General features: G+C 40.4%; 1 protein-coding gene across 3 annotated transcripts in view; it reads right to left on the reverse strand.

The window, feature by feature from the left end:
- Window positions 1-1078: 1078 nt before the first annotated feature.
- Window positions 1079-27460, reverse strand: part of prkcq (protein kinase C, theta) — a 42050-nt gene continuing 15668 nt past the window's right edge. The window contains exons 4-18 of one of the 3 annotated variants that reach the window (XM_005920995.2): window positions 25330-25390; window positions 20375-20555; window positions 20248-20279; window positions 20082-20167; window positions 19608-19737; window positions 17713-17822; window positions 7028-7157; window positions 6767-6936; window positions 5636-5809; window positions 5437-5528; window positions 4415-4477; window positions 4186-4324; window positions 2939-3127; window positions 2225-2353; window positions 1079-1863 (exon numbers count right to left, since the gene is read on the reverse strand). In XM_005920995.2, coding sequence (XP_005921057.1) covers window positions 1705-1863; window positions 2225-2353; window positions 2939-3127; window positions 4186-4324; window positions 4415-4477; window positions 5437-5528; window positions 5636-5809; window positions 6767-6936; window positions 7028-7157; window positions 17713-17822; window positions 19608-19737; window positions 20082-20167; window positions 20248-20279; window positions 20375-20555; window positions 25330-25390 — 1845 coding nt within the window. In that variant the 3' untranslated portion in view covers window positions 1079-1704. Of the gene's footprint in view, window positions 1864-2224; window positions 2354-2938; window positions 3128-4185; window positions 4325-4414; window positions 4478-5436; window positions 5529-5635; window positions 5810-6766; window positions 6937-7027; window positions 7158-7783; window positions 7894-9679; window positions 9810-10153; window positions 10240-10319; window positions 10352-10446; window positions 10628-15403; window positions 16163-17712; window positions 17823-19607; window positions 19738-20081; window positions 20168-20247; window positions 20280-20374; window positions 20556-25329; window positions 25391-27460 lie in introns of those variants that run through there. The other 2 variants (XM_005920996.2, XM_005920994.2) reach the window with 2 other exon arrangements.

The following is a 27460-nucleotide window of genomic DNA, read 5'->3' on the forward strand; positions in this document are numbered from 1 at the left end:
AAAAGTTGAAAAGATCATTATACCAGCAGCAAAACTCCATTTATTTATTTTTTTACTCTTCCATTTATTAAGGAAGAATAAAATATACTGTTAGAAAAGTCTGGAGAGTTAAAGGCTCTACTTATTACTATTTACCCTGTTTCTGTTACCAACAATAGATGTATTAAAATGTTCCAATGTAATTAATTATGAAATAATTTGTGTGCAAAAAGATGTTAATCTTGCTGCTCTAGGTCTGTTGGCAAAACATCACCGTGCAGTAATTAAAAGTTGAAAATTACAATAAAATTAAGCCTATAATGTTTTTGTTTTGTTTTTTTAAACAAAACATATTTCCATACAACTTTCATCCTTACCATTTCAGGTTGGGGAAAAAAAACAAATATGAAAAATTGTAGGAGAAGATGATTCACGGTAGGACACATTTTTTAGATTTAAAAAAATCTCAATGGCACATAAATATCCGGCTGGACTTTACAATCACTTGAAGGTTAATAAACCCAGTCTACTGGCCAACGGACTGAATTAATTAGGCCTCAGTCCGGCAGGCTTAGAGGTCAGTCAGCATCACCCACGGCAACCACAGGTCACTCGGTAAAAATGTATTCCCTGACCAGTTGGCGATGGTTTGCTGGAAGTTGCTGGCTGGTGAAAGTGGTTGCAATGAGGTACAGGGTGTTGCACTAAAAACCTTGTAATTACTGTTGCCAGTTAGCATAAAGGACACCAACTTGCCTACAAACTCTCTGAAAAGGGTGATATAAACAGTTCTGCTTCAAAGTAAAAGTTACACGTTTAAGGTGCAATGTCACTCATTGAGCGTTTGGAGACAAGTTAGCATCTTCAGTGCAAACTACGGATGAACAAAGAACGAGAGGGAGATTTCTGATCCAACACCTTTGAAACCAAATTCACAAAGCAGCCCCTCCCCAGTTGGTTGGAGATTACATATTTTTCCCTCAGCGAGCTTTAGCTGCCGGTAAGTACAGGGATTTAGTGCGCTATTGCTTGCAGAAAAAAGCAGGAATGAAATTGTTCCTCAAGATCTGGTTTTCTTATTGATGCTCGTCGTGGAAAGACAAGAAATATGAGTAAAAATAATTAGTACGAGGGCTCTTCCAGAAATAGTGGTGCTTTTTTACAGGAAGTGATGAGTCCCAAATGTAACATGCTCCGGAGCAGGTTAGGTTTGTATCATCTGGCTTTGGTAAGATGAGAACTGGCTTCCTGACTCCATATAAACTAGACTTAAGCCTGAAGTTACCTCGCTAAGTCCCAAATCTAGCTTCACAGTACATGCCTCGAGACATGGAAGATGCACACTTTCTCTCTTTCTTTCTTTTTTTTTTTTTTTGAATATTTGCACATATTTGCACAAGTGTGCAATGTGTGAATAGTTTTATGACAGAATAAAACCAAACCAACTGCATGCTGTTAGAATAATACTGTAAGAAAATGTATGCCTTTAGTCAACTAAACTCTAAAGTATCAAAGTTGACTACAGGTACATTTTAAAGGTATTTGTGTGAAAGTTAAAGATCCGGTCACAGTTTGGTTGTATCGGTTTATACCCCTTTAGTGGTTAGCATCATCATGTATGTGAGTTTTGCCACATTCGGGTTCTACAGTAGGTTCCAGTTACAGTCACTGCTGGTTGTGACTGAGCAGCCTGTTTGTAGATTGTAGCCATTTTTTGTCCGGTGGTCAGCGTGCTGCGATCCGAACCATGCCAGGATTAACGAAGGAGAAGTTTCTGAACATCGTCTGGTCTACGCTGTTGATAAGCGTGCGGTCAGCACACGATAGTCTGGGCTTCTCGTTGATAAACTCTTTGTCGAAATTACTGCAGTCGCTGGGTGAGGTCTGCGAGGATGAAGGGCAAATATTTAATTACATGCAATATTTCATACACCAGCGAGTAGATTAACAAGTAAATACTGCAGTACAGTGATTTTCAAAGGCTGGACCGTGGTCCCCAAATGGGCTGCGAACAAACTTAAAGTAAGGACACTAAGGCTCTCGATGCAGACTCCAGTCTGCAAACACGCACAGCAGTCTGAAGTTTGAAAATAGCCACTATAGTCAATTACTGTGTCGACAACTTTCTAGATGATATTTACTTTCACCCGCCAGCCGTATCAGCCAAACAGCTTTTACTAGCTACCAGTTTTTAACTGAGAAAATTAGTGGATATGTTGAGTAAGTGGTTCCCTGTTGTACTTACTATAGTTGGTGTGAAGGGTGCCGGCACCTGCCGTTGCTCTAAGGCGTTCCAGTCTGTGCTGCTGAAGAAACTGTGATGTCTGATGTTGCCTTTGGTTCCCAGCCGCTCCTCAGGTTCCCTCACAAACAGCTGAGGCACAAACGCACAGAGGTTTAGCCATAGGGCCCCGAGAGCTATATGTATGCATTTAATGAACATACAGGAAACTACGGAGCCCCGCAGGGGACATGGGAGAAAAAAAAATTAAGATGGACTTTTGCGAGATCTCGCAAAACTATCTCGGGATCTCGCAAAAGTTTTGCGATATCTCGCAAAACAAACTCGGGATCTCGCAAAAGTTTTAGCCGCATTCTTCCCGTTAGCTCGAAGCTAACGGGAGGTCGAGACTCACTACAGCCGGGAGGAACACCGCTTTCCCGGCACATCGTGCCTCAACCTCCCGGTCGGCTTCAAGCCGGCATCCAAAGAATGCAGCTAAAAAGTTTTGCGAGATCTCGCAAAACTTTTGCGAGATCCCGAGTTTGTTTTGCGAGATCTCGCAAAACTTTTGCGAGATCTCGCAAAAGTCCGTCTTAATTTTTTTTCTCCCATGTCCCCTGCAGGGCTCCGTAGGAAACAGTAAGAATCAGTTTCATCAATTTAAAGACCAGATCCTTGCTTTCTTTTCTTCCTGCTTGATCTTATTTAAACTGGCCACTGAAGCACTTGTCTGACCTTGATGAGTATGTCCTTTGCAGCTTTGCTGAGCCAGTTGGGATAAATGGGGGTGTCTGTCCGTATGGACTGAAACAGCTCCTCTTCATCGCGGCCGTGGAACGGAGACTGACCGATCAGCATCTCGTACAGCAGCACTCCGAATGACCACCAGTCCACAGAGCTGTTGTACTTCTGACCCAGCAGGATCTGATACATAAAGATCACACAAACTGGTAAAATGAACAAGTTAAAGTGTGGGTTTTTCTTATTATCTCTCATGCGCGTACTGTTACAGTGGCAGATGTTCACATTTAAATGGCCAGAGTTTTAAAGAATGAGGTCAATAACGTTTGAAAATAAGTCCTTATCAGTCAGATCTTGGGTTTCAGATTGCTCTAGATGTCAAACTAATTTTACGTCCTTGGTCACAGACAGCCAACTGTGATCTTTAAGCAGGCTAGACCAAGGAAACTCCCCTTTTCTGTCTGTGTAAATAAGTCTAACCACACACTAATTGCCTTAGATATCTTTGTATATAAAAAAGAAGTGTAATTTTAGTATATCTCAGTTTTTTCTATATGACAGAGAAATGCTGCAGTATCTGTCAGCACGACTTTTTGGGACTGATTTGTAATTAAATAATGTGTAAAACTGCAGAAAAAGTAGCTCACTGCCCAGAATATCCTGTAATAATAATAATAGTAATAAAAAAATAATAATAATAAGATGATTGTGGTAAAAATGCTATTTTTGTTGATCTATTGCTTTGTTACGCTGGAGAAGTGGGGGGGGGGGGGCTTTATCAGCAGGAAATCTGTAAAACTTGCAAATACTGTTAAAAGTCCAAAATGCATGTGCTCATTCACATTTTCCGAAACTGTCTAGTGAGCTGGATTTAATCTTTTTGTGGCTGATTCTGGTCCCTGGGGCCATATGTTTGACACCTCTGTCCTAGATTATCAGCTTACAGTTTTTTCTACTCTTTAATATTTTAAAATGTGGTTTAACTTGTTATTTTAAAGGGGCAGTTTAGAGGCTTATTTCACTCATTGGCTGCACAATAGCCTGTATAAGAAAAGCTACTCTAACAGAGTCCAAATATAAATGTACAAACCTAGCATCAAAAGCCCTCTTTGAGACGTCTCTAGAATTTAGATCTTTATGCGTATCACTTGGTGGCCAGCTGTTGTTGATTGATCCTTTTAATCAAAAGGATACCAGTTTATTACAACATTTACATTACTACAGCATGCAAAAGATGTCACCTCTGGGGCGATGTAGTCTGGGGTCCCGCAGAAGGTGGAGGTCCGTACGTCATCCTGCATGTTCTCCTTACACATGCCAAAGTCTGCTATCTTTATATGACCATCTAAGTCCAGCAGCACGTTGTCCAGTTTCAGATCTCTGCAGAGGTGCAAGAAAATGATTCCTCTTGGACTATATATTACATGTCATGAATTCCAGTCCTGTTTCTGGCTCTCACTGAGCGCCTACCTGTAAATAATTCCTTTAGAGTGCAGAAACTGGAGCCCACAGATGATCTCAGCTGCATAGAAGCTGTAAGGAGACACAGATGTATGTGAGAAGAGAGGATAAAATTCACAGGAGTGATCAGATTTAGGCCAAACTAGGTCAATCTAGTTGAAATTCTGAAATAGACAAACCAAAAAAATCAACAAACTTAAAAGACAATTATGTCACAGAAATAAGGATCACATGTCGACTGTATATAGAAATTAGCATAAGCACCATAAAAATCCCCATAAGAGACTGTAAGTTTGAAGCCTGAGGGGGGCCTTAGCTTCTGGGGTAGTCATTTTTCCAGGACTGATAGCCATGCTTTACTAATGCAGATAGATTAAAAAAAAAAATAACCGGTGGCTTCCAGATTGTATATATGTAAGCCCCTTTATTTGCTCTCTACACAGACTATTTACCCACGTGTAACTAAAGGATGCTAAAATGTAGAATTTGCACTAAAAATGAAAACCACTGGCAATCTATAGATAACTGCAGATAATATGTTTATAGAGATTAGATCTATTAAAACCTAATGTGACGAACAAGAAAACAAGACCAAGAAACCAAGGACAACGCACGGCCATTTGGTAGCAAATTCTCAATCCCAAGTGGTTACTTGTACTTCAGTGGTTAGACGCACTCTAACCACTGAAGTACACCAGATGTTTGTCTGACGCATGTCTCAGTCCTGCATCAAGTCACACCACAGGCATGTCAGAAGCAGAACATTTAGTCTGCATTGGGTATTTGCATGAGTGTCATTTTTCTATTAAATATGATGTGAAACTAGTGATGGAAACCAAAAACTCAATTAGAAAATAGTTTACTGAGGTATATGGATGTTTTTTTTGCCTCCATGCTGGTAATGATTACTCATGCAGGTTAAAGGCACATCTGCAGTGAAGGCACTTTTCAAACCTGGCGGTTACATCCAGACCCAAACAGTGCAAAACTACAGTCGTGTGTCACTGTGAGAGCTGCGTCTTTTGACTCACGTGGCTCTGTGCAAGTCAAACTTGTGGCAGTTTTGGATGTGGAACATAAGATCCCCTCCATTCAGATACTCCATGACGAAGAACAGGTTTTCCTGGATGCGAAAACACAGAGGTCAGGGCTATATTTGTTTTCAGAGAATTATTTTCAGTGGCTACCTACTTGCATGCAATGACTGTGCAAGTGTACATGGGTCATCACCTTAGTTTGGAAGGTGCAGTAAAGATGTGTAAGGAAGGGATTTTCCCAGGCTAGAGACAAAACCCTCCTCTCTACCATGGTGCACTCAACATCATCATCCATCAGCACCACGTCTTTCTTTAGAGCTTTTACTGCAAAAAATTCACCGCTCCTTTTCAGCTCTGCTAGAAACACCTGGAGAAGACGAAGGACAAATAAAAAGCTTTAAAAAACAGGTTTAGTTTGGACATATAGAGTTGTAGCCTGTTGCCCAGTCATTTACCATAGCTAGCTCTTTGTGTTGCAAGACTTTGAAGTAACAAGAAGTAGGTGGTTTTCAGTGGAAACTGGCTGCACAACACATTTGACCACAAGCCTCAGAGTGCTGTGTAAAGCCCTCTGTGCTGTGTGAAGCTGCTGGCAAGAATGACTAAAATATGATGCTTTGACACATCTGCAGAAAACGCCCCCCCCACTGTGTTCTTATAGAGATTCCACTAAGAAAAGGGCAATAATTAGTTTTTGTTGCATGCAGTTTTTAAGGGAAGGGAGTGTGTAATCACTTCTGTTTGTTTGTCTCTTTGTTAGCAGTTAAGCACCCACAGTTTTCAAGATATCATGTTTAATTTTTTTGTGATGGTAGATACCAAAAACAGCTCGGGCACATTCAGTTTTGATGAAAAGGTCAAGATCACACCAAATGTGAATGTCAGTGAAAACTTTAAATCATGTCAAGTAATATATCATATGAAAGAACATGTGGAGAGCTGTAAAACAAATTTTACATTTTAATACGACGCCCTATGATGTCACAATAATGCCATAAAGTTCACAAATTCACACACTGCACCAAAATATCTTAAAACCTCACGCTTGTAGATGATTTCAGCAAATTCTGCTCCAATTATATGGGTAAAGATAATACACCATTTTAGTATGTAATGCTCCAAGGTCATAGGTCAAAGATCAGACATCTGCATGTTGTAATAAAAGGTTTTACTACAGCCCTTGCCCTTCGGGGGAGTTGTGCAACTTTGAATGCTCTTGTTAATATGTTGATATATAAAGTAACATGACAAAGATGCCACATCTTCATGCATGCTCTGCTCCGTGCTTTACTTTTCCTCTTTTGAATCAGGTCGCCTCTGCTACCTTGCCAAAGCTGCCTTTCCCGAGCATCTTGTGCAGGGTGAAGTCGTCGATGGTAAATTTGGGTTGGTGATCTTTCCTCGGGACAGCGTACAGAGGCTCTTCTGGAAGCACCTCGCTGACCGACCTGCTGACATCTCCTGGTCCCTCCCATGAAACACCCTGATAATCTGCTACAAGAAGCAGGTTGAGAAACACAAATGACATAAAGTATGCACTATGTATCCCTGCCTAACGGAAAGGAACATTTTAGAAGTTGCATACCTTTGCTTGCAGGTGTAGCTGTGGCTGGTAAACCCATAACTAGCCCGGATGGTGCTCGCACCACTCCCGGCTGGGCAACACTTACTGGACCTTCCCGACCAATAATGTCACTGTCTCTGGTACTTCTCGCCTTAAAGCAAAAGGTAGATCCAGTTTCAAAATGAAGTTTTCCACAGTAAAATATTCCTTAATTACTAGTATTAAAGGGGACAATTATGTTCTCTTATTTGCTTTACTTTTTCTTATGTTATCTAGTGTTACACAGTCTTATGTTAGATATTCTCATTAAACAAAGTTTCATATAATGAAGTCTTCCTGTTAGAGGTGCATGATGTCACAGAGATGGAATATCTCGTGCTATTCAAGTCTTCTCTTTGCAAGGAGCAATCAGAAAGTTGGTTTAAAGGAGGAGAAGTTAAAACTTCTAATCAAGGATGAATTAAGGTGCATCACCAAAACTCAGTATCAGATAAATTGGGATTGGTAAATGGTAAAGGAGGAGCCAGGGATCGAACCATCGACCTTCCGTTCAGTAGGGTAACCTGCTCTACCTCCTGAGCTACAGTCACCCCCAGATTATTTCATCAGATTATTTAATCATGCAAAGTTACTCAGCTGGAACTGAGGAGAACACGTCCCTTTTAAGAGGTGTTTAAGTCACTAAAAGAAGCATAAAAACGAAGAAACAATTGAACTGGTTGAAAGCATTTCTGAAAGACTGCACAGCTTCATGTACCGAAGGTTTGTTTGTCTCACCTGCTGCTTGCTCTCGATGACTGCCAGAGCTTCAGCCATCAGTTTCTGGTTGACCCCGCAGAGGTTAGCCACTTTCTTTTGGCATTTATGGTGGACGTTCATGCTGCATTCTGTACAACATCAAACACAATGTAAACTCAGTTGAACACATAAAGAACATTTAAAGCAGTGCAAGATGGCAATATTTACACTGTTATTAGTTATGCAAAAGGTAATGTATCAGCTTTTACTTCGAATGGGGCAATATTAAAATTTATAATGACAATGACAGAAAAAAGCACTTATATGTAAAAAATGTTGCTAAAGAGTCCAATTTCTTTTTCACTTGATACCTTTTTTTCATGTCACACGTTCTTTAATGTTTGCACATGTTCCTTATATAACTGTGCTGTTTCTTAGCAAACTCTCACACATCTACAATAATAATGTTTCCCATTCCTAACCCCTCAGTCAGCTGGCTTGTACTGGAAATATGATTAATTTCACAGGGAGAACTTTATACTTTGCACCTGCTGTGGCAGCTGCGCTGTGTTTCTGTTCAACAGGCCAACACATGCAGCGCATATTTATGCTGGGAAAGGTTTGAACGCCCACTGTTGTCTCAGCTACTGGAAATATATTGAGTAATGCTGTGGATTAAATGATCATATCTATGTGGTGAAAACCATGTTTTATCAAATTTTGTCAAGTTGAATTTTTCAGATCAAGGTAAGGGAGCTCCATAGTTTGCTTGCTGCATGTGTTTCAGAGTGTGTTGATGGTGTTGTGAAGGAGTAATATAGCTGTGCCGAACCAAGAAACCCTTTCGTGGTAACCTGTGAAAGCCACTGCTGCAAAATTCTTTGACGAATGACTCTTTCTTCCTAAAAATCGATGATTCGGGCCTTAAAAGTCCAAAATAAGGAAACATTTGCAATGCAGCGTAAGCCATTTAAAACCCACAGATATCTGCATAATGTTGTCTAGAACATTTAATCTTTTGGCAAAGGGGTTTCCCTGCTGCTCGGCGGTATCTGATCAACTGTGCTGAAAGGCAGCTCCCAGAAAAACGGGACTAATTTTAGAGTGAAGAATTAAAAGACTGAATACCACAGAGCTTGTAACTTCAGTCAAAACTGTGCCATTTTAACTTGCTTTTTGTCACTTAGTCTTGTGTCTGAAAACACAATTTTTGGTAAAGAAGTCAAAATACCTTCATCCAACTAATCCCACATAACCACTCCTCTGTCAAACACACTCAACTGTATAACGAAGCACCAGAAGTTTGGAGGAAATGACATCTGTAAGAATGCCATGACTGGGCCAACCCGACCGAGATCGTACCATTAGGATACTGGAGCAGGGTGTTGCCAGAGCAATGAGTCCTCTAGACTCAGCTGAGCTATAGTGCTTTATTTTGAATGATCCATCCATGCAACCAAGTCCAGGCTGCCTTAAATTCTTCCAGGGGGAGATACTGACACATTCCCAAACCAGCCTGACCGTGTCCTGGATTGCTGCAGGGTCTCTTCCCAGTATAACATTCCTGAAACGCCTCACGTAGGAGGGGAACAGGAGGCACCCTGGCCAGACACTTGAACCACCTCAACTGGCTCCTTTTGATGTGGAGGAGTAGAGGCTCTACTCTTAAACGACCATCAGTCTTAGTCTTTAACAGTACGCCAGCATCAGTTTTCCTTAACTCTTAAACCAGGACCTTTCAGTTCCTAAACTGAGCTAGAAATAAATTTAATGGCGTAGTGTTGCGTTATGAAAAATTTCTGTTATGACACTGTATTTGTGGCTTTATGTCTGTGATGTCACTGCTGTGTTTTGTCTTACCCTGCAGACATAAAAAAAAAAAGTATAAAATCACACAAAACAAACAAACCAAAACAAAAAACTCCCGCCTCTCACCCTCACATTTGAGCCCCTGCTTGGCGAGCCCCCACAGCAGAGTCCCGCAGTGCTCGCAGAAGGTGGGACTTTTGTAGTTGTAGACTTTAAACCTGTGAGGCATGTCGATCTTGAAGCGCTCCTTGTGGATCTAAAAACACATCGCACACAGATTGACACGGAAGGCGTCAGTAACCAAACACCTCTCATATGTAAACGGCGAGATTTATTTATTGGCGTTAAATTCTCTCATGCTTTCGTACACATGAACTCTCGCTGACATGGAGCTGAGGAGAAGTGAAACGAGGGGAAGAAGATGACATGAGACCGGAACGCCTGGTGTGGTGATACCTTGGCACAAAGCAACTCTTTCATTAGTAAGCATCAGAACCATCAGCTCACACACTTCGCTCTGTGTCACCACTTGTGGAATTTCTGTCGGACTGGAAGAGATGTGCAGCGTCATGAAGCAAATCATGTGAAGCAGACACTCACCATTGTTTCCTTGCTGTTTATGGCTGAACCAGTGCATTTGGCGATAACTTTGTCTATGCATTTTTTGTGGATTGCTGCATTGCACTCTAAAAGACAGAGAATAACCACGTGAGGAAGAGTTACGAAGGCTAATTGGTAGATTACAGGACAATGAACCGACACTCACGTCTGCACTGGTAACCCTGCTTGTTAAGACCCCTGCAGTGGAAAGAAAGAGAGATGAAATGACTGATACGATTGGGAAAAAAACAAGACTAATGTGAAGATTTGTGACTTCTTGGTCTTTTCCATACCAAACAAACTCTTTGCATACAGAGCAGAAGGTTGGCTGAGGAAAGAACGTCGCGCTAAACTCGTGACACTTGACCACGTGAACTTTGGCCTGCTTTATGGCGCCGCGCCGCTGGTGGAGGGTGAACAGACCCTCTCTCTCACGCTCGGACTCCGGGTCTCCGTCTGTGTGACCCACAGCATCTGAAACACGTATTACAACTTTAATTTCAAAGAAGAAAAACAAAACAATGGAAAAAGGTACAGTTTTATTCGGCTTCTGTGGACAGAGTGGTGAGACGCCGCTAAGAACACAGGATTTCACAGCAAAGTTTCAATTTCTCACCTCCTGAGATGTGTTTCTTACTAACAGCAGATTTTATGTTGAAAATCAATCTTTCCTTTTCAGCATTAAAAGCCTAGATTTCTTTCATTAAAGCTTCTTTCACTTACACTCATGTTACAAGGGGTCGCCACAGCAGACAGCCTCACCTATCTGAGTTGACATTAGCTTTGGTTGAAAATTAATTTCATGTTGAATTTTTTAAAATTTCACCTCAGTTGACTGATTATACAATTTGTGTTTATGAACAACTGAGTAGGAACAGCTGTTTTAGTAGCTTGTGAATGCAGATTGTGGACTTTATGTGTACGGTTTACACCGGTTGTTGTTTGCAAACTAACTTTTGGGTTTGGGTCAGGAAAAGACTTGGTTTGGTTAGCTAGCAGCCTTCTGTGGTCACCTGAAGTTTGCGTGCAAGATGCTAACTTGCCGGCATGCACCTGACCACTACTCCACTAAATGCTAGTCAAGGTGTGAAAAGTGCAATGCAAGCTGGACCTTTCACCTACATTTGCATTTTTTGAAGCATGCTGGTCGCTGTGAGCGAAACACGTTCTGTTTCTGATTTGTGTCTTGTTCAAGTTTCACTGCTGCTCGGTGCTCAGTTTGTGAGTGTTTGTTTATTGTCCAGTTAATCTTTACTTTAGTTTTTATTAACAACATCGGAGAAGCGGGCTGGACATTGTTTCCAGGGAATACATTTCATGTTTAAGAATTTTTTTTAAATCTTTTTAGCGATTACAAAAAAAAAATGTGTTACAGAAAACATTCGTTGAGGGAAGAGTTACAAACGTCCTCCTCTGAGATGCGTTTCTCAGAGTAAATGGCTTCAAACTGTTGCTTATATTTAAAAAGCTGGTTCTGGTGATCAGTCTGTGCACATGGACAGGACACTGTATTAACAGTCAATGAGTGAGCAAATTAGTTGCAAATAAAAAATGTGCATTAATTTCTTTGTTATCAATAAATCTGTTATTTTTTTTGCTTTGTAATCGATGATCTGTTGGGACCTCTGTTGTCTTTTCCACTCAGCTTGTGTTGCAGTTTCTACTGTCATCAACCATCATAGTGTTTGGTATTAGATCAAGCACAGTCGTCATGTATGACTAAAAACTGACTGACCAAAGCTCAGTATGACTTCCATGTGTTCTAAGAGAGCAAACATGCAGAAAATGATCCTAAAATGTTGAATTATTCCTTTAAAACTGCTTTAAACACTGCATGTGACTTTGAATCAGCTCAAAATGTTAAATTTCTATCATTATCCTTCAGTTAGAGACAGGAAGACACCAGTATGTGTTTGCTCGTTGGAGGAAGTGTACCCATCACTATGCCACCTGTTGTTCCCTGCAGTGATTTCCTGTTTGCTTGGTCTATATTTACAGACACACGAGACAGCTTCTTACTTCTGAGTCTCAGTGCTTGGCATGGTGTTAATGTCAGGAAGGAACCAGTGAAAGCACAAAGCGCCCGCACAACCAGCTTACAGCCAGCAGGGGGCAGACGGTCAAAACTCTTATTTTTAGCTTAAGAAAATCTAATTATGATGAGACACTTACGGGTGCGCCTTCGACAATGAACATTCACAGTCACTTTTCTGTATTTTTACACCTACTTGATTATTAATAATCCTCTAGGACACAGTAGCTGGCTGCCAGCTACTTGTCTGGCCACACAAAAGTGATGAGCACGCCACTTTCGGCATTTATACAGGAATCTCATTAATACTGAGAATAGAAAGGGAAAAACAGGGTAAGACAGAAGTTAAAACAACAAAACATAAAACAACTGGTTTCTGTATTTTTAACACACCTGCCTATTTACTCATAAAAACCTTCAAATAAATACTAATTTAGTGCATATTAAAGTTTAGCGGACCTATGTGCATAATTCTAGAAGTGAAGCTGATCAACTCTGAGGAGCACATAAAGAGGGACCAGGTGAGAATTTCACAATAATGCAAGAAGGCTCTCTGTGAATTCAGTATATTTTGAAATGATCATTCTCATCGTTTCTAATTTTATATTATCACGTCACTCTTACATTCAGACAAGCAAAGACTAAAAAGGTGAGTTTTTTCTGATATCGGGCTCCTTTTAGGTCTTTCATGATCAAACTTACCTGTCACTTTTTTTATACAAAAGTTGGTGCTCTGACACACACAACAGCCGGTAAATGGTAACTGTCTCCTTTTTAGAGACCTACACAGCTGGCAGAGGCGTAATTTACAGGTTTAATAGCCAGGAGACTTTGTCTCGTGTCCCACAGGCACCCTTTGTTTTCCACTTTCCTTGCTTTTTGTTGTGGTTAATTACAGAATAATGCTGACATAAATGGAAAAAATATGCAATTAACTTTTGGTTTTCAAAATAATAGATATTTTTCAGGGTAACAAGTTAAAATGATTTGATTTTGTTGTTATTCTTCCTCGTGGATCATAGAAGGAACGGTGTGAACAGGTTTTAGACTGGGATTTGGCAGGTGGGGGTACATTAACAGTCTGTACAGACTGTGATCAGCTGTTCTGTGATGCTACACCCAAACTCAATGCTCTTTGTGGATATAACCAACTGAATTCAACAAGATATAAGCAGATGTTACAGAAGCTATATGGCTGATTTCCAGCCCGTAGAGACGAGTGAGCTCGTGCAGCAGTCTGGAGCCATCTTTCATTTTGTATATTTTGCTATGAAAACAGGAAATAGGTGTAGAGATTTACTGAAATGTGTGTAAACCTACACGGCAACACAGTGTAATAGGAAAACAGTTTTTAAAATGTTAACAAGTGTTAACAAGTTTTTTTTAATGCAGGTGTGTTTTTACTGCATTGGCAGTGTGTTAGGGACTATTGTCATGCTGAAAAATGAAGCTGTTGCCAATCAGACACTTTCCAGGTGGTACTGCATTGTCAAGTTACAAGGATTGGACTGAAAAAGGGTGAAAAAGTAGCTAAAGACCAACTTTGGAAGACCTTCAGAAATACTACAGATCAATCACTCAAAACAATATAAAAAAATCACAAAAAAGTTTGGCTTGTTGGAAAAGATCAAGAAATGAGGGGTGGCTCAAAAAGTTTGCACAAGACTGTATAAACTGTAGAGTTCAGAGACTGAATCTAATCAGCTTAAATACAGCTTGACGTCTGCTACCCTTAATGTAACCAGTCCAACATAGTGCATCACTGCAAACTTTACCACAATACCACAAACTAACACGTGTAGCGTGCGCTAAACAGTTTCCATGCAACCACTGAATAACAAAAAAATAGTAGAATAGAACTTCTGCAAGAAACTTCTATTTTTTTAATGAAAACAAAATTCAGCAGCACATGATTAATACATCCAGTATCTCAGTATTTAAATCTGGTACGGTCTCCATCAATCATGCAGGATTTACATTTCCCATTTATAAACTTTCACTTGCTGAGCAGTCCTCATTTCTGAAAATAATCTTGTATCTTACTCTTCCTTCCTCTCTTTCTTATATGCTTTTCCTTCTTTCAGTGTTGCACATTAATTTTTTCTCTCTCTCTAGGAAGTAAAGCATCGCTGTCTTTAGCTTACAGACACATTGCTGTGTGGAAAACTGCACAAAAACAGTTTATCGGCTGATATTTGTTGAGCTGTTTGAAAAGTCGCAAACTCCATTAATGCTCACTGCTCTGCTTCTTCTGCCACTAGTGAGATTCTTTGATACTGCAACCACAATCTTGCCTCTCCACTATGAAGGCATCACAGGGATAACACAAACCATGACTTTTACATGTAAGCGGTCCTGAGATGCCATTAATTTCATGCACTAGGTTGGTTATTAGCTATAATTAACCATGATTTGAAGGGATTCCCATTTTAAACCCTGCATAATACAGATGTGGGCATCTATAAGCACTGAGCCTGTTAAGTCATTAGTTGGCACGCAGTTTGAACACACTGTCTCTGTAATGACAGACGACTGACTATGTAAAACCTTTTTTGCTTCCACTCACCTGTTAGATTCAGAAACTAAAAACTAGAGTCAGGAAAAGGTCACAATTTAAAATTGGTCTCTTCACACCCCGCTTACTGACAAAAGATGAGCTAGTAGTGACCATACTCACCACAACTGATATAATCCAGCGTGTCGGGGCAGACGCTTAAGGACAGGTTGTGTAAACAAACCACACTAGCGGTTTTGACAAACGGGCACTAATTGCCCCAGGGGTGAGGATGAGATGTTTCGCATCACTTATAGATTAGTCAGATTTTGAAATCCCTGGACTTTAAGGGCTGAAATGGTTTTTCTTCCCGTGTTTAAATCTTTCTACACAGTCGAACCACGTCACATGTAAATCTGAGTTTAAGCATTAAACCCACAGGCGACAATACTAGGCAACACTTCTAAAGCTCGTCCTTTGTGCTTCTGGTTTCTCTGTCCTGTCTTGTTAGTGCACAACACCAGAGGAGTTGCTGTTAGGCTGCTTCCTGAGACTACAGCACTGTGTGTGTGCCAGAGACAATTATGTAAACCACATAAGAACAAGTGGCTCTCACTGTAATTTTATCAGACTTTTGTGAGGCAGTTCTTCTTATTTGGCTGCGAATTCAGTAAATAACTACCGAGGGACAGCAAGCTGAGGTTTGAAGGTCTGATTCACTCACCACTTTTCTCCAGATAATATCTAGCCTCCATGAGCATGCGTCCCTGCGGCTTCAGCTCCAACTGAGAGAAAAAGAAACGAAGAACAAAGGGAGACAGAAACACACAAAAAGAGATATTTTAGGAAAGAAATTCATGAGAAAATGACAAAATGAAAAGGGAAGGATGTGAATTCAGGAGGATGATGCATATACGTCATGCTCCTTAGAGGCAGTGACACATGCAGACAGTCTGGCAACAACACACACGCATAAAGAACGGGCTGAAGGAGCGTATTTGATTAGTTTGGTTTAAGAGATCATGCCGTGAAATGTTGTGTAGTGCCACTCACAACCGAGTCTGTCCAGGAAGTGATCTCTTGCTCTCTCTAACAAAAAAAAAAACTCAGCAGATTTCACCGAATGACCTGCATCTAATTAAAAGAACAGCTTAGCCCAAATCCATGGCCCCAAAACAATCAGCAAATCTTATGTTGGACAGTTTCTTGGAGGAACTATTTTCTTTCTAGTTAACTACAGAAGTACAAGACGTAGGGGCGCATCTACCCGTGAAAAAAAGCATCATGCTTGTGACAGCTGTGACGAGATGAAGACATTTATGAAGTCCTGCCTCGGCTGAGTTGTAATGTTAGTTCTTCACGCTTCCTTTGGTTGGCAGATGTAGTACTCAGCTAAACAAAAGAGTCTATTTGGATACAAGCCTGCGGGAAAATCAAGCAGCAACCTTGGGGAAAAAAGACACACGTATGTAAAAAGAACAAAAACAAAAAAAAACACCTAAGCGCTCCCTCTAATGGCCACTTGAGGCTCACTCCAAAAGTGAGCCAGTCCCCATATCATCTATTGATGGTTTCTTTCTTTATAAAAACTGCACAGATGGTGACTTCTTTTTTATAACTCAGTCATTTGGATGCTGGTAAATCTTAAACTTTGGGGTGCAGCATCTTTGAATGACAGGTGCGTGTCAACAGCATGGTGTTGCGTCCCAGGCCACACCTCAGCGAATTCAGGTTGATGCAATTGGGGAAATGAAATAAAACTATCTCACAAATAACATGGCTCCAGCAAGGTTTTGTTTGGTGAAAAATTATAATTCATATTAATCCCACTTAAGCGTCAATTACATGACCTCTCAGCAACCAAGTAGTGAAAAATTCAACCAGTTGTTGTGAGAGTTTGGCTGCTGTTGCTAGGTAAAATTGGTCACAGCAAGGTACATTTTGTGTTTACATTGGCCACTAGTAGATTGCAGCAGTGCCCAAAGTTTGGTGGCTTCTCTGTAAACTGTTGCAAAACTTTGAAGAGTGTGATGCAAACCAGAAACTGAGACCATTCACGTTCAAAGTAAAGCCTGCACCCCTTTGAACCATGTTGGTTTTTGCAATATGAAACAACTTTTACTTTGAAGGTGAACAGTCTTCATTTGGTTTTTTTTTTCAGGTTTCTCTACTACTCAGTGATTAGTTAGCAAGTGTTTGCAGACAAGTTGGTGTCGTCCATGCAGACTATGGATGACTGTGCCAGTCTGCTAGCAACTGAAACCCAAGGAGACTCTTTTCAACTGATTTCACCAAAAACATCAACTTCCAACAACCACATGCAAACTGGTCAGGAAATACACCTGTTTTCCTAACAACTGGAGGCTGCCCCTGAGTGGGTTACTGAATTGTTGCCACTAATGATGCCACTAATTATGTCACAATCATAATATGAGCCAGAAAGGTTAATAAAAATATAATAATATCTGTGGTAATTAGTTAAAAACACTGAAGTTGTGCTGGGTGTTGATTGTAAGACGATCTGTGTTTCAGTGTTACACAGTCTTATGTTAGATATTCTCATTAAACAAAGTTTCATATAATGAAGTCTTCCTGTTAGAGGTGCATGATGTCACAGAGATGGAATATCTCGTGCTATTCAAGTCTTCTCTTTGCAAGGAGCAATCAGAAAGTTGGTTTAAAGGAGGAGAAGTTAAAACTTCTAATCAAGGATGAATTAAGGTGCATCACCAAAACTCAGTATCAGATAAATTGGGATTGGTAAATGGTAAAGGAGGAGCCAGGGATCGAACCATCGACCTTCCGTTCAGTAGGGTAACCTGCTCTACCTCCTGAGCTACAGTCACCCCCAGATTATTTCATCAGATTATTTAATCATGCAAAGTTACTCAGCTGGAACTGAGGAGAACACGTCCCTTTTAAGAGGTGTTTAAGTCACTAAAAGAAGCATAAAAACGAAGAAACAATTGAACTGGTTGAAAGCATTTCTGAAAGACTGCACAGCTTCATGTACCGAAGGTTTGTTTGTCTCACCTGCTGCTTGCTCTCGATGACTGCCAGAGCTTCAGCCATCAGTTTCTGGTTGACCCCGCAGAGGTTAGCCACTTTCTTTTGGCATTTATGGTGGACGTTCATGCTGCATTCTGTACAACATCAAACACAATGTAAACTCAGTTGAACACATAAAGAACATTTAAAGCAGTGCAAGATGGCAATATTTACACTGTTATTAGTTATGCAAAAGGTAATGTATCAGCTTTTACTTCGAATGGGGCAATATTAAAATTTATAATGACAATGACAGAAAAAAGCACTTATATGTAAAAAATGTTGCTAAAGAGTCCAATTTCTTTTTCACTTGATACCTTTTTTTCATGTCACACGTTCTTTAATGTTTGCACATGTTCCTTATATAACTGTGCTGTTTCTTAGCAAACTCTCACACATCTACAATAATAATGTTTCCCATTCCTAACCCCTCAGTCAGCTGGCTTGTACTGGAAATATGATTAATTTCACAGGGAGAACTTTATACTTTGCACCTGCTGTGGCAGCTGCGCTGTGTTTCTGTTCAACAGGCCAACACATGCAGCGCATATTTATGCTGGGAAAGGTTTGAACGCCCACTGTTGTCTCAGCTACTGGAAATATATTGAGTAATGCTGTGGATTAAATGATCATATCTATGTGGTGAAAACCATGTTTTATCAAATTTTGTCAAGTTGAATTTTTCAGATCAAGGTAAGGGAGCTCCATAGTTTGCTTGCTGCATGTGTTTCAGAGTGTGTTGATGGTGTTGTGAAGGAGTAATATAGCTGTGCCGAACCAAGAAACCCTTTCGTGGTAACCTGTGAAAGCCACTGCTGCAAAATTCTTTGACGAATGACTCTTTCTTCCTAAAAATCGATGATTCGGGCCTTAAAAGTCCAAAATAAGGAAACATTTGCAATGCAGCGTAAGCCATTTAAAACCCACAGATATCTGCATAATGTTGTCTAGAACATTTAATCTTTTGGCAAAGGGGTTTCCCTGCTGCTCGGCGGTATCTGATCAACTGTGCTGAAAGGCAGCTCCCAGAAAAACGGGACTAATTTTAGAGTGAAGAATTAAAAGACTGAATACCACAGAGCTTGTAACTTCAGTCAAAACTGTGCCATTTTAACTTGCTTTTTGTCACTTAGTCTTGTGTCTGAAAACACAATTTTTGGTAAAGAAGTCAAAATACCTTCATCCAACTAATCCCACATAACCACTCCTCTGTCAAACACACTCAACTGTATAACGAAGCACCAGAAGTTTGGAGGAAATGACATCTGTAAGAATGCCATGACTGGGCCAACCCGACCGAGATCGTACCATTAGGATGCTGGAGCAGGGTGTTGCCAGAGCAATGAGTCCTCTAGACTCAGCTGAGCTATAGTGCTTTATTTTGAATGATCCATCCATGCAACCAAGTCCAGGCTGCCTTAAATTCTTCCAGGGGGAGATACTGACACATTCCCAAACCAGCCTGACCGTGTCCTGGATTGCTGCAGGGTCTCTTCCCAGTATAACATTCCTGAAACGCCTCACGTAGGAGGGGAACAGGAGGCACCCTGGCCAGACGCTTGAACCACCTCAACTGGCTCCTTTTGATGTGGAGGAGTAGAGGCTCTACTCTTAAACGACCATCAGTCTTAGTCTTTAACAGTACGCCAGCATCAGTTTTCCTTAACTCTTAAACCAGGACCTTTCAGTTCCTAAACTGAGCTAGAAATAAATTTAATGGCGTAGTGTTGCGTTATGAAAAATTTCTGTTATGACACTGTATTTGTGGCTTTATGTCTGTGATGTCACTGCTGTGTTTTGTCTTACCCTGCAGACATAAAAAAAAAAGTATAAAATCACACAAAACAAACAAACCAAAACAAAAAACTCCCGCCTCTCACCCTCACATTTGAGCCCCTGCTTGGCGAGCCCCCACAGCAGAGTCCCGCAGTGCTCGCAGAAGGTGGGACTTTTGTAGTTGTAGACTTTAAACCTGTGAGGCATGTCGATCTTGAAGCGCTCCTTGTGGATCTAAAAACACATCGCACACAGATTGACACGGAAGGCGTCAGTAACCAAACACCTCTCATATGTAAACGGCGAGATTTATTTATTGGCGTTAAATTCTCTCATGCTTTCGTACACATGAACTCTCGCTGACATGGAGCTGAGGAGAAGTGAAACGAGGGGAAGAAGATGACATGAGACCGGAACGCCTGGTGTGGTGATACCTTGGCACAAAGCAACTCTTTCATTAGTAAGCATCAGAACCATCAGCTCACACACTTCGCTCTGTGTCACCACTTGTGGAATTTCTGTCGGACTGGAAGAGATGTGCAGCGTCATGAAGCAAATCATGTGAAGCAGACACTCACCATTGTTTCCTTGCTGTTTATGGCTGAACCAGTGCATTTGGCGATAACTTTGTCTATGCATTTTTTGTGGATTGCTGCATTGCACTCTAAAAGACAGAGAATAACCACGTGAGGAAGAGTTACGAAGGCTAATTGGTAGATTACAGGACAATGAACCGACACTCACGTCTGCACTGGTAACCCTGCTTGTTAAGACCCCTGCAGTGGAAAGAAAGAGAGATGAAATGACTGATACGATTGGGAAAAAAACAAGACTAATGTGAAGATTTGTGACTTCTTGGTCTTTTGCATACCAAACAAACTCTTTGCATACAGAGCAGAAGGTTGGCTGAGGAAAGAACGTCGCGCTAAACTCGTGACACTTGACCACGTGAACTTTGGCCTGCTTTATGGCGCCGCGCCGCTGGTGGAGGGTGAACAGACCCTCTCTCTCACGCTCGGACTCCGGGTCTCCGTCTGTGTGACCCACAGCATCTGAAACACGTATTACAACTTTAATTTCAAAGAAGAAAAACAAAACAATGGAAAAAGGTACAGTTTTATTCGGCTTCTGTGGACAGAGTGGTGAGACGCCGCTAAGAACACAGGATTTCACAGCAAAGTTTCAATTTCTCACCTCCTGAGATGTGTTTCTTACTAACAGCAGATTTTATGTTGAAAATCAATCTTTCCTTTTCAGCATTAAAAGCCTAGATTTCTTTCATTAAAGCTTCTTTCACTTACACTCATGTTACAAGGGGTCGCCACAGCAGACAGCCTCACCTATCTGAGTTGACATTAGCTTTGGTTGAAAATTAATTTCATGTTGAATTTTTTAAAATTTCACCTCAGTTGACTGATTATACAATTTGTGTTTATGAACAACTGAGTAGGAACAGCTGTTTTAGTAGCTTGTGAATGCAGATTGTGGACTTTATGTGTACGGTTTACACCGGTTGTTGTTTGCAAACTAACTTTTGGGTTTGGGTCAGGAAAAGACTTGGTTTGGTTAGCTAGCAGCCTTCTGTGGTCACCTGAAGTTTGCGTGCAAGATGCTAACTTGCCGGCATGCACCTGACCACTACTCCACTAAATGCTAGTCAAGGTGTGAAAAGTGCAATGCAAGCTGGACCTTTCACCTACATTTGCATTTTTTGAAGCATGCTGGTCGCTGTGAGCGAAACACGTTCTGTTTCTGATTTGTGTCTTGTTCAAGTTTCACTGCTGCTCGGTGCTCAGTTTGTGAGTGTTTGTTTATTGTCCAGTTAATCTTTACTTTAGTTTTTATTAACAACATCGGAGAAGCGGGCTGGACATTGTTTCCAGGGAATACATTTCATGTTTAAGAATTTTTTAAAATCTTTTTAGCGATTACAAAAAAAAATGTGTTACAGAAAACATTCGTCGAGGGAAGAGTTACAAACGTCCTCCTCTGAGATGCGTTTCTCAGAGTAAATGGCTTCAAACTGTTGCTTATATTTAAAAAGCTGGTTCTGGTGATCAGTCTGTGCACATGGACAGGACACTGTATTAACAGTCAATGAGTGAGCAAATTAGTTGCAAATAAAAAATGTGCATTAATTTCTTTGTTATCAATAAATCTGTTATTTTTTTTGCTTTGTAATCAATGATCTGTTGGGACCTCTGTTGTCTTTTCCACTCAGCTTGTGTTGCAGTTTCTACTGTCATCAACCATCATAGTGTTTGGTATTAGATCAAGCACAGTCGTCATGTATGACTAAAAACTGACTGACCAAAGCTCAGTATGACTTCCATGTGTTCTAAGAGATCAAACATGCAGAAAATGATCCTAAAATGTTGAATTATTCCTTTAAAACTGCTTTAAACACTGCATGTGACTTTGAATCAGCTCAAAATGTTAAATTTCTATCATTATCCTTCAGTTAGAGACAGGAAGACACCAGTATGTGTTTGCTCGTTGGAGGAAGTGTACCCATCACTATGCCACCTGTTGTTCCCTGCAGTGATTTCCTGTTTGCTTGGTCTATATTTACAGACACACGAGACAGCTTCTTACTTCTGAGTCTCAGTGCTTGGCATGGTGTTAATGTCAGGAAGGAACCAGTGAAAGCACAAAGCGCCCGCACAACCAGCTTACAGCCAGCAGGGGGCAGACGGTCAAAACTCTTATTTTTAGCTTAAGAAAATCTAATTATGATGAGACACTTACGGGTGCGCCTTCGACAATGAACATTCACAGTCACTTTTCTGTATTTTTACACCTACTTGATTATTAATAATCCTCTAGGACACAGTAGCTGGCTGCCAGCTACTTGTCTGGCCACACAAAAGTGATGAGCACGCCACTTTCGGCATTTATACAGGAATCTCATTAATACTGAGAATAGAAAGGGAAAAACAGGGTAAGACAGAAGTTAAAACAACAAAACATAAAACAACTGGTTTCTGTATTTTTAACACACCTGCCTATTTACTCATAAAAACCTTCAAATAAATACTAATTTAGTGCATATTAAAGTTTAGCGGACCTATGTGCATAATTCTAGAAGTGAAGCTGATCAACTCTGAGGAGCACATAAAGAGGGACCAGGTGAGAATTTCACAATAATGCAAGAAGGCTCTCTGTGAATTCAGTATATTTTGAAATGATCATTCTCATCGTTTCTAATTTTATATTATCACGTCACTCTTACATTCAGACAAGCAAAGACTAAAAAGGTGAGTTTTTTCTGATATCGGGCTCCTTTTAGGTCTTTCATGATCAAACTTACCTGTCACTTTTTTTATACAAAAGTTGGTGCTCTGACACACACAACAGCCGGTAAATGGTAACTGTCTCCTTTTTAGAGACCTACACAGCTGGCAGAGGCGTAATTTACAGGTTTAATAGCCAGGAGACTTTGTCTCGTGTCCCACAGGCACCCTTTGTTTTCCACTTTCCTTGCTTTTTGTTGTGGTTAATTACAGAATAATGCTGACATAAATGGAAAAAATATGCAATTAACTTTTGGTTTTCAAAATAATAGATATTTTTCAGGGTAACAAGTTAAAATGATTTGATTTTGTTGTTATTCTTCCTCGTGGATCATAGAAGGAACGGTGTGAACAGGTTTTAGACTGGGATTTGGCAGGTGGGGGTACATTAACAGTCTGTACAGACTGTGATCAGCTGTTCTGTGATGCTACACCCAAACTCAATGCTCTTTGTGGATATAACCAACTGAATTCAACAAGATATAAGCAGATGTTACAGAAGCTATATGGCTGATTTCCAGCCCGTAGAGACGAGTGAGCTCGTGCAGCAGTCTGGAGCCATCTTTCATTTTGTATATTTTGCTATGAAAACAGGAAATAGGTGTAGAGATTTACTGAAATGTGTGTAAACCTACACGGCAACACAGTGTAATAGGAAAACAGTTTTTAAAATGTTAACAAGTGTTAACAAGTTTTTTTTAATGCAGGTGTGTTTTTACTGCATTGGCAGTGTGTTAGGGACTATTGTCATGCTGAAAAATGAAGCTGTTGCCAATCAGACACTTTCCAGGTGGTACTGCATTGTCAAGTTACAAGGATTGGACTGAAAAAGGGTGAAAAAGTAGCTAAAGACCAACTTTGGAAGACCTTCAGAAATACTACAGATCAATCACTCAAAACAATATAAAAAAATCACAAAAAAGTTTGGCTTGTTGGAAAAGATCAAGAAATGAGGGGTGGCTCAAAAAGTTTGCACAAGACTGTATAAACTGTAGAGTTCAGAGACTGAATCTAATCAGCTTAAATACAGCTTGACGTCTGCTACCCTTAATGTAACCAGTCCAACATAGTGCATCACTGCAAACTTTACCACAATACCACAAACTAACACGTGTAGCGTGCGCTAAACAGTTTCCATGCAACCACTGAATAACAAAAAAATAGTAGAATAGAACTTCTGCAAGAAACTTCTATTTTTTTAATGAAAACAAAATTCAGCAGCACATGATTAATACATCCAGTATCTCAGTATTTAAATCTGGTACGGTCTCCATCAATCATGCAGGATTTACATTTCCCATTTATAAACTTTCACTTGCTGAGCAGTCCTCATTTCTGAAAATAATCTTGTATCTTACTCTTCCTTCCTCTCTTTCTTATATGCTTTTCCTTCTTTCAGTGTTGCACATTAATTTTTTCTCTCTCTCTAGGAAGTAAAGCATCGCTGTCTTTAGCTTACAGACACATTGCTGTGTGGAAAACTGCACAAAAACAGTTTATCGGCTGATATTTGTTGAGTTGTTTGAAAAGTCGCAAACTCCATTAATGCTCACTGCTCTGCTTCTTCTGCCACTAGTGAGATTCTTTGATACTGCAACCACAATCTTGCCTCTCCACTATGAAGGCATCACAGGGATAACACAAACCATGACTTTTACATGTAAGCGGTCCTGAGATGCCATTAATTTCATGCACTAGGTTGGTTATTAGCTATAATTAACCATGATTTGAAGGGATTCCCATTTTAAACCCTGCATAATACAGATGTGGGCATCTATAAGCACTGAGCCTGTTAAGTCATTAGTTGGCACGCAGTTTGAACACACTGTCTCTGTAATGACAGACGACTGACTATGTAAAACCTTTTTTGCTTCCACTCACCTGTTAGATTCAGAAACTAAAAACTAGAGTCAGGAAAAGGTCACAATTTAAAATTGGTCTCTTCACACCCCGCTTACTGACAAAAGATGAGCTAGTAGTGACCATACTCACCACAACTGATATAATCCAGCGTGTCGGGGCAGACGCTTAAGGACAGGTTGTGTAAACAAACCACACTAGCGGTTTTGACAAACGGGCACTAATTGCCCCAGGGGTGAGGATGAGATGTTTCGCATCACTTATAGATTAGTCAGATTTTGAAATCCCTGGACTTTAAGGGCTGAAATGGTTTTTCTTCCCGTGTTTAAATCTTTCTACACAGTCGAACCACGTCACATGTAAATCTGAGTTTAAGCATTAAACCCACAGGCGACAATACTAGGCAACACTTCTAAAGCTCGTCCTTTGTGCTTCTGGTTTCTCTGTCCTGTCTTGTTAGTGCACAACACCAGAGGAGTTGCTGTTAGGCTGCTTCCTGAGACTACAGCACTGTGTGTGTGCCAGAGACAATTATGTAAACCACATAAGAACAAGTGGCTCTCACTGTAATTTTATCAGACTTTTGTGAGGCAGTTCTTCTTATTTGGCTGCGAATTCAGTAAATAACTACCGAGGGACAGCAAGCTGAGGTTTGAAGGTCTGATTCACTCACCACTTTTCTCCAGATAATATCTAGCCTCCATGAGCATGCGTCCCTGCGGCTTCAGCTCCAACTGAGAGAAAAAGAAACGAAGAACAAAGGGAGACAGAAACACACAAAAAGAGATATTTTAGGAAAGAAATTCATGAGAAAATGACAAAATGAAAAGGGAAGGATGTGAATTCAGGAGGATGATGCATATACGTCATGCTCCTTAGAGGCAGTGACACATGCAGACAGTCTGGCAACAACACACACGCATAAAGAACGGGCTGAAGGAGCGTATTTGATTAGTTTGGTTTAAGAGATCATGCCGTGAAATGTTGTGTAGTGCCACTCACAACCGAATCTGTCCAGGAAGTGATCTCTTGCTCTCTCTAACAAAAAAAAAAACTCAGCAGATTTCACCGAATGACCTGCATCTAATTAAAAGAACAGCTTAGCCCAAATCCATGGCCCCAAAACAATCAGCAAATCTTATGTTGGACAGTTTCTTGGAGGAACTATTTTCTTTCTAGTTAACTACAGAAGTACAAGACGTAGGGGCGCATCTACCCGTGAAAAAAAGCATCATGCTTGTGACAGCTGTGACGAGATGAAGACATTTATGAAGTCCTGCCTCGGCTGAGTTGTAATGTTAGTTCTTCACGCTTCCTTTGGTTGGCAGATGTAGTACTCAGCTAAACAAAAGAGTCTATTTGGATACAAGCCTGCGGGAAAATCAAGCAGCAACCTTGGGGAAAAAGACACATGTAAAAAGAACAAAAACAAAAAAACCCACCTAAGCGATCCCTCTAATGGCCACTTGAGGCTCACTCTAAAAGTGAGCCAGTCCCCATATCATCTATTGATGGTTTCTTTCTTTATAAAAACTGCACAGATGGTGACTTCTTTTTTATAACTCAGTCATTTGGATGCTGTTAAATCTTAAACTTTGGGGTGCAGCATCTTTGAATGACAGGTGCGTGTCAACAGCATGGTGTTGCGTCCCAGGCCACACCTCAGCGAATTCAGGTTGATGCAATTGGGGAAATGAAATAAAACTATCTCACAAATAACATGGCTCCAGCAAGGTTTTGTTTGGTGAAAAATTATAATTCATATTAATCCCACTTAAGCGTCAATTACATGACCTCTCAGCAACCAAGTAGTGAAAAATTCAACCAGTTGTTGTGAGAGTTTGGCTGCTGTTGCTAGGTAAAATTGGTCACAGCAAGGTACATTTTGTGTTTACATTGGCCACTAGTAGATTGCAGCAGTGCCCAAAGTTTGGTGGCTTCTCTGTAAACTGTTGCTAAACTTTGAAGAGTGTGATGCAAACCAGAAACTGAGACCATTCACGTTCAAAGTAAAGCCTGCACCCCTTTGAACCATGTTGGTTTTTGCAATATGAAACAACTTTTACTTTGAAGGTGAACAGTCTTCATTTGGTTTTTTTTTTCAGGTTTCTCTACTACTCAGTGATTAGTTAGCAAGTGTTTGCAGACAAGTTGGTGTCGTCCATGCAGAATATGGATGACTGTGCCAGTATTCTATCAACTGAAACCCAAGGAGACTCTTTTCAACTGATTTCACCAAAAACATCAACTTCCAACAACCACATGCAAACTGGTCAGGAAACACACATTTTTTCCTAACAACTGGAGGCTGCCCCTGAGTGGGTTACTGAATTGTCTCTAGGCCTGTGTGGCCAACGGATGGGCAAGTTTATGGATACAGTTTGCTAACCAAGCTAGCTGTGTTGGTTGATAATATAGCACTTTCTCCTCTTGGTCAAGTATAGATGCTTCTGGCGCTTGAAACACCTGCCCCCCCCCCAAACAAAAAAAAAAAAAAAGCCAAATACAGTAAAAAAACAACTCACCTATGACCCAAACACAAAGCTAACAAAAAGCAACGTTCAGGAACCAACGGATAATGTGATGGTGGATTATATCAGTCATATATCTATATATAGTCTACAGTAGAAACCTGTAAACATTTCCCAAGAGAGTAAACCTGTTAATGTTTTCCATAAAAGAAGCTGGATTTTGCTGCATGATAAGGGTTTATTTCTTATAATGATACCATTGTGATGTAGCCTTCTTTTCTCATATTGAGAGCAGTTATGATGCCAATAATTATGTCACAATCATAATATGAT

Source organism: Haplochromis burtoni, unplaced genomic scaffold (genome assembly GCF_018398535.1).
Source record: "Haplochromis burtoni strain Fernald_Lab_line unplaced genomic scaffold, NCSU_Asbu1 Contig_44, whole genome shotgun sequence".
In the NCBI taxonomy this organism is placed as follows: domain Eukaryota; kingdom Metazoa; phylum Chordata; class Actinopteri; order Cichliformes; family Cichlidae; genus Haplochromis; species Haplochromis burtoni.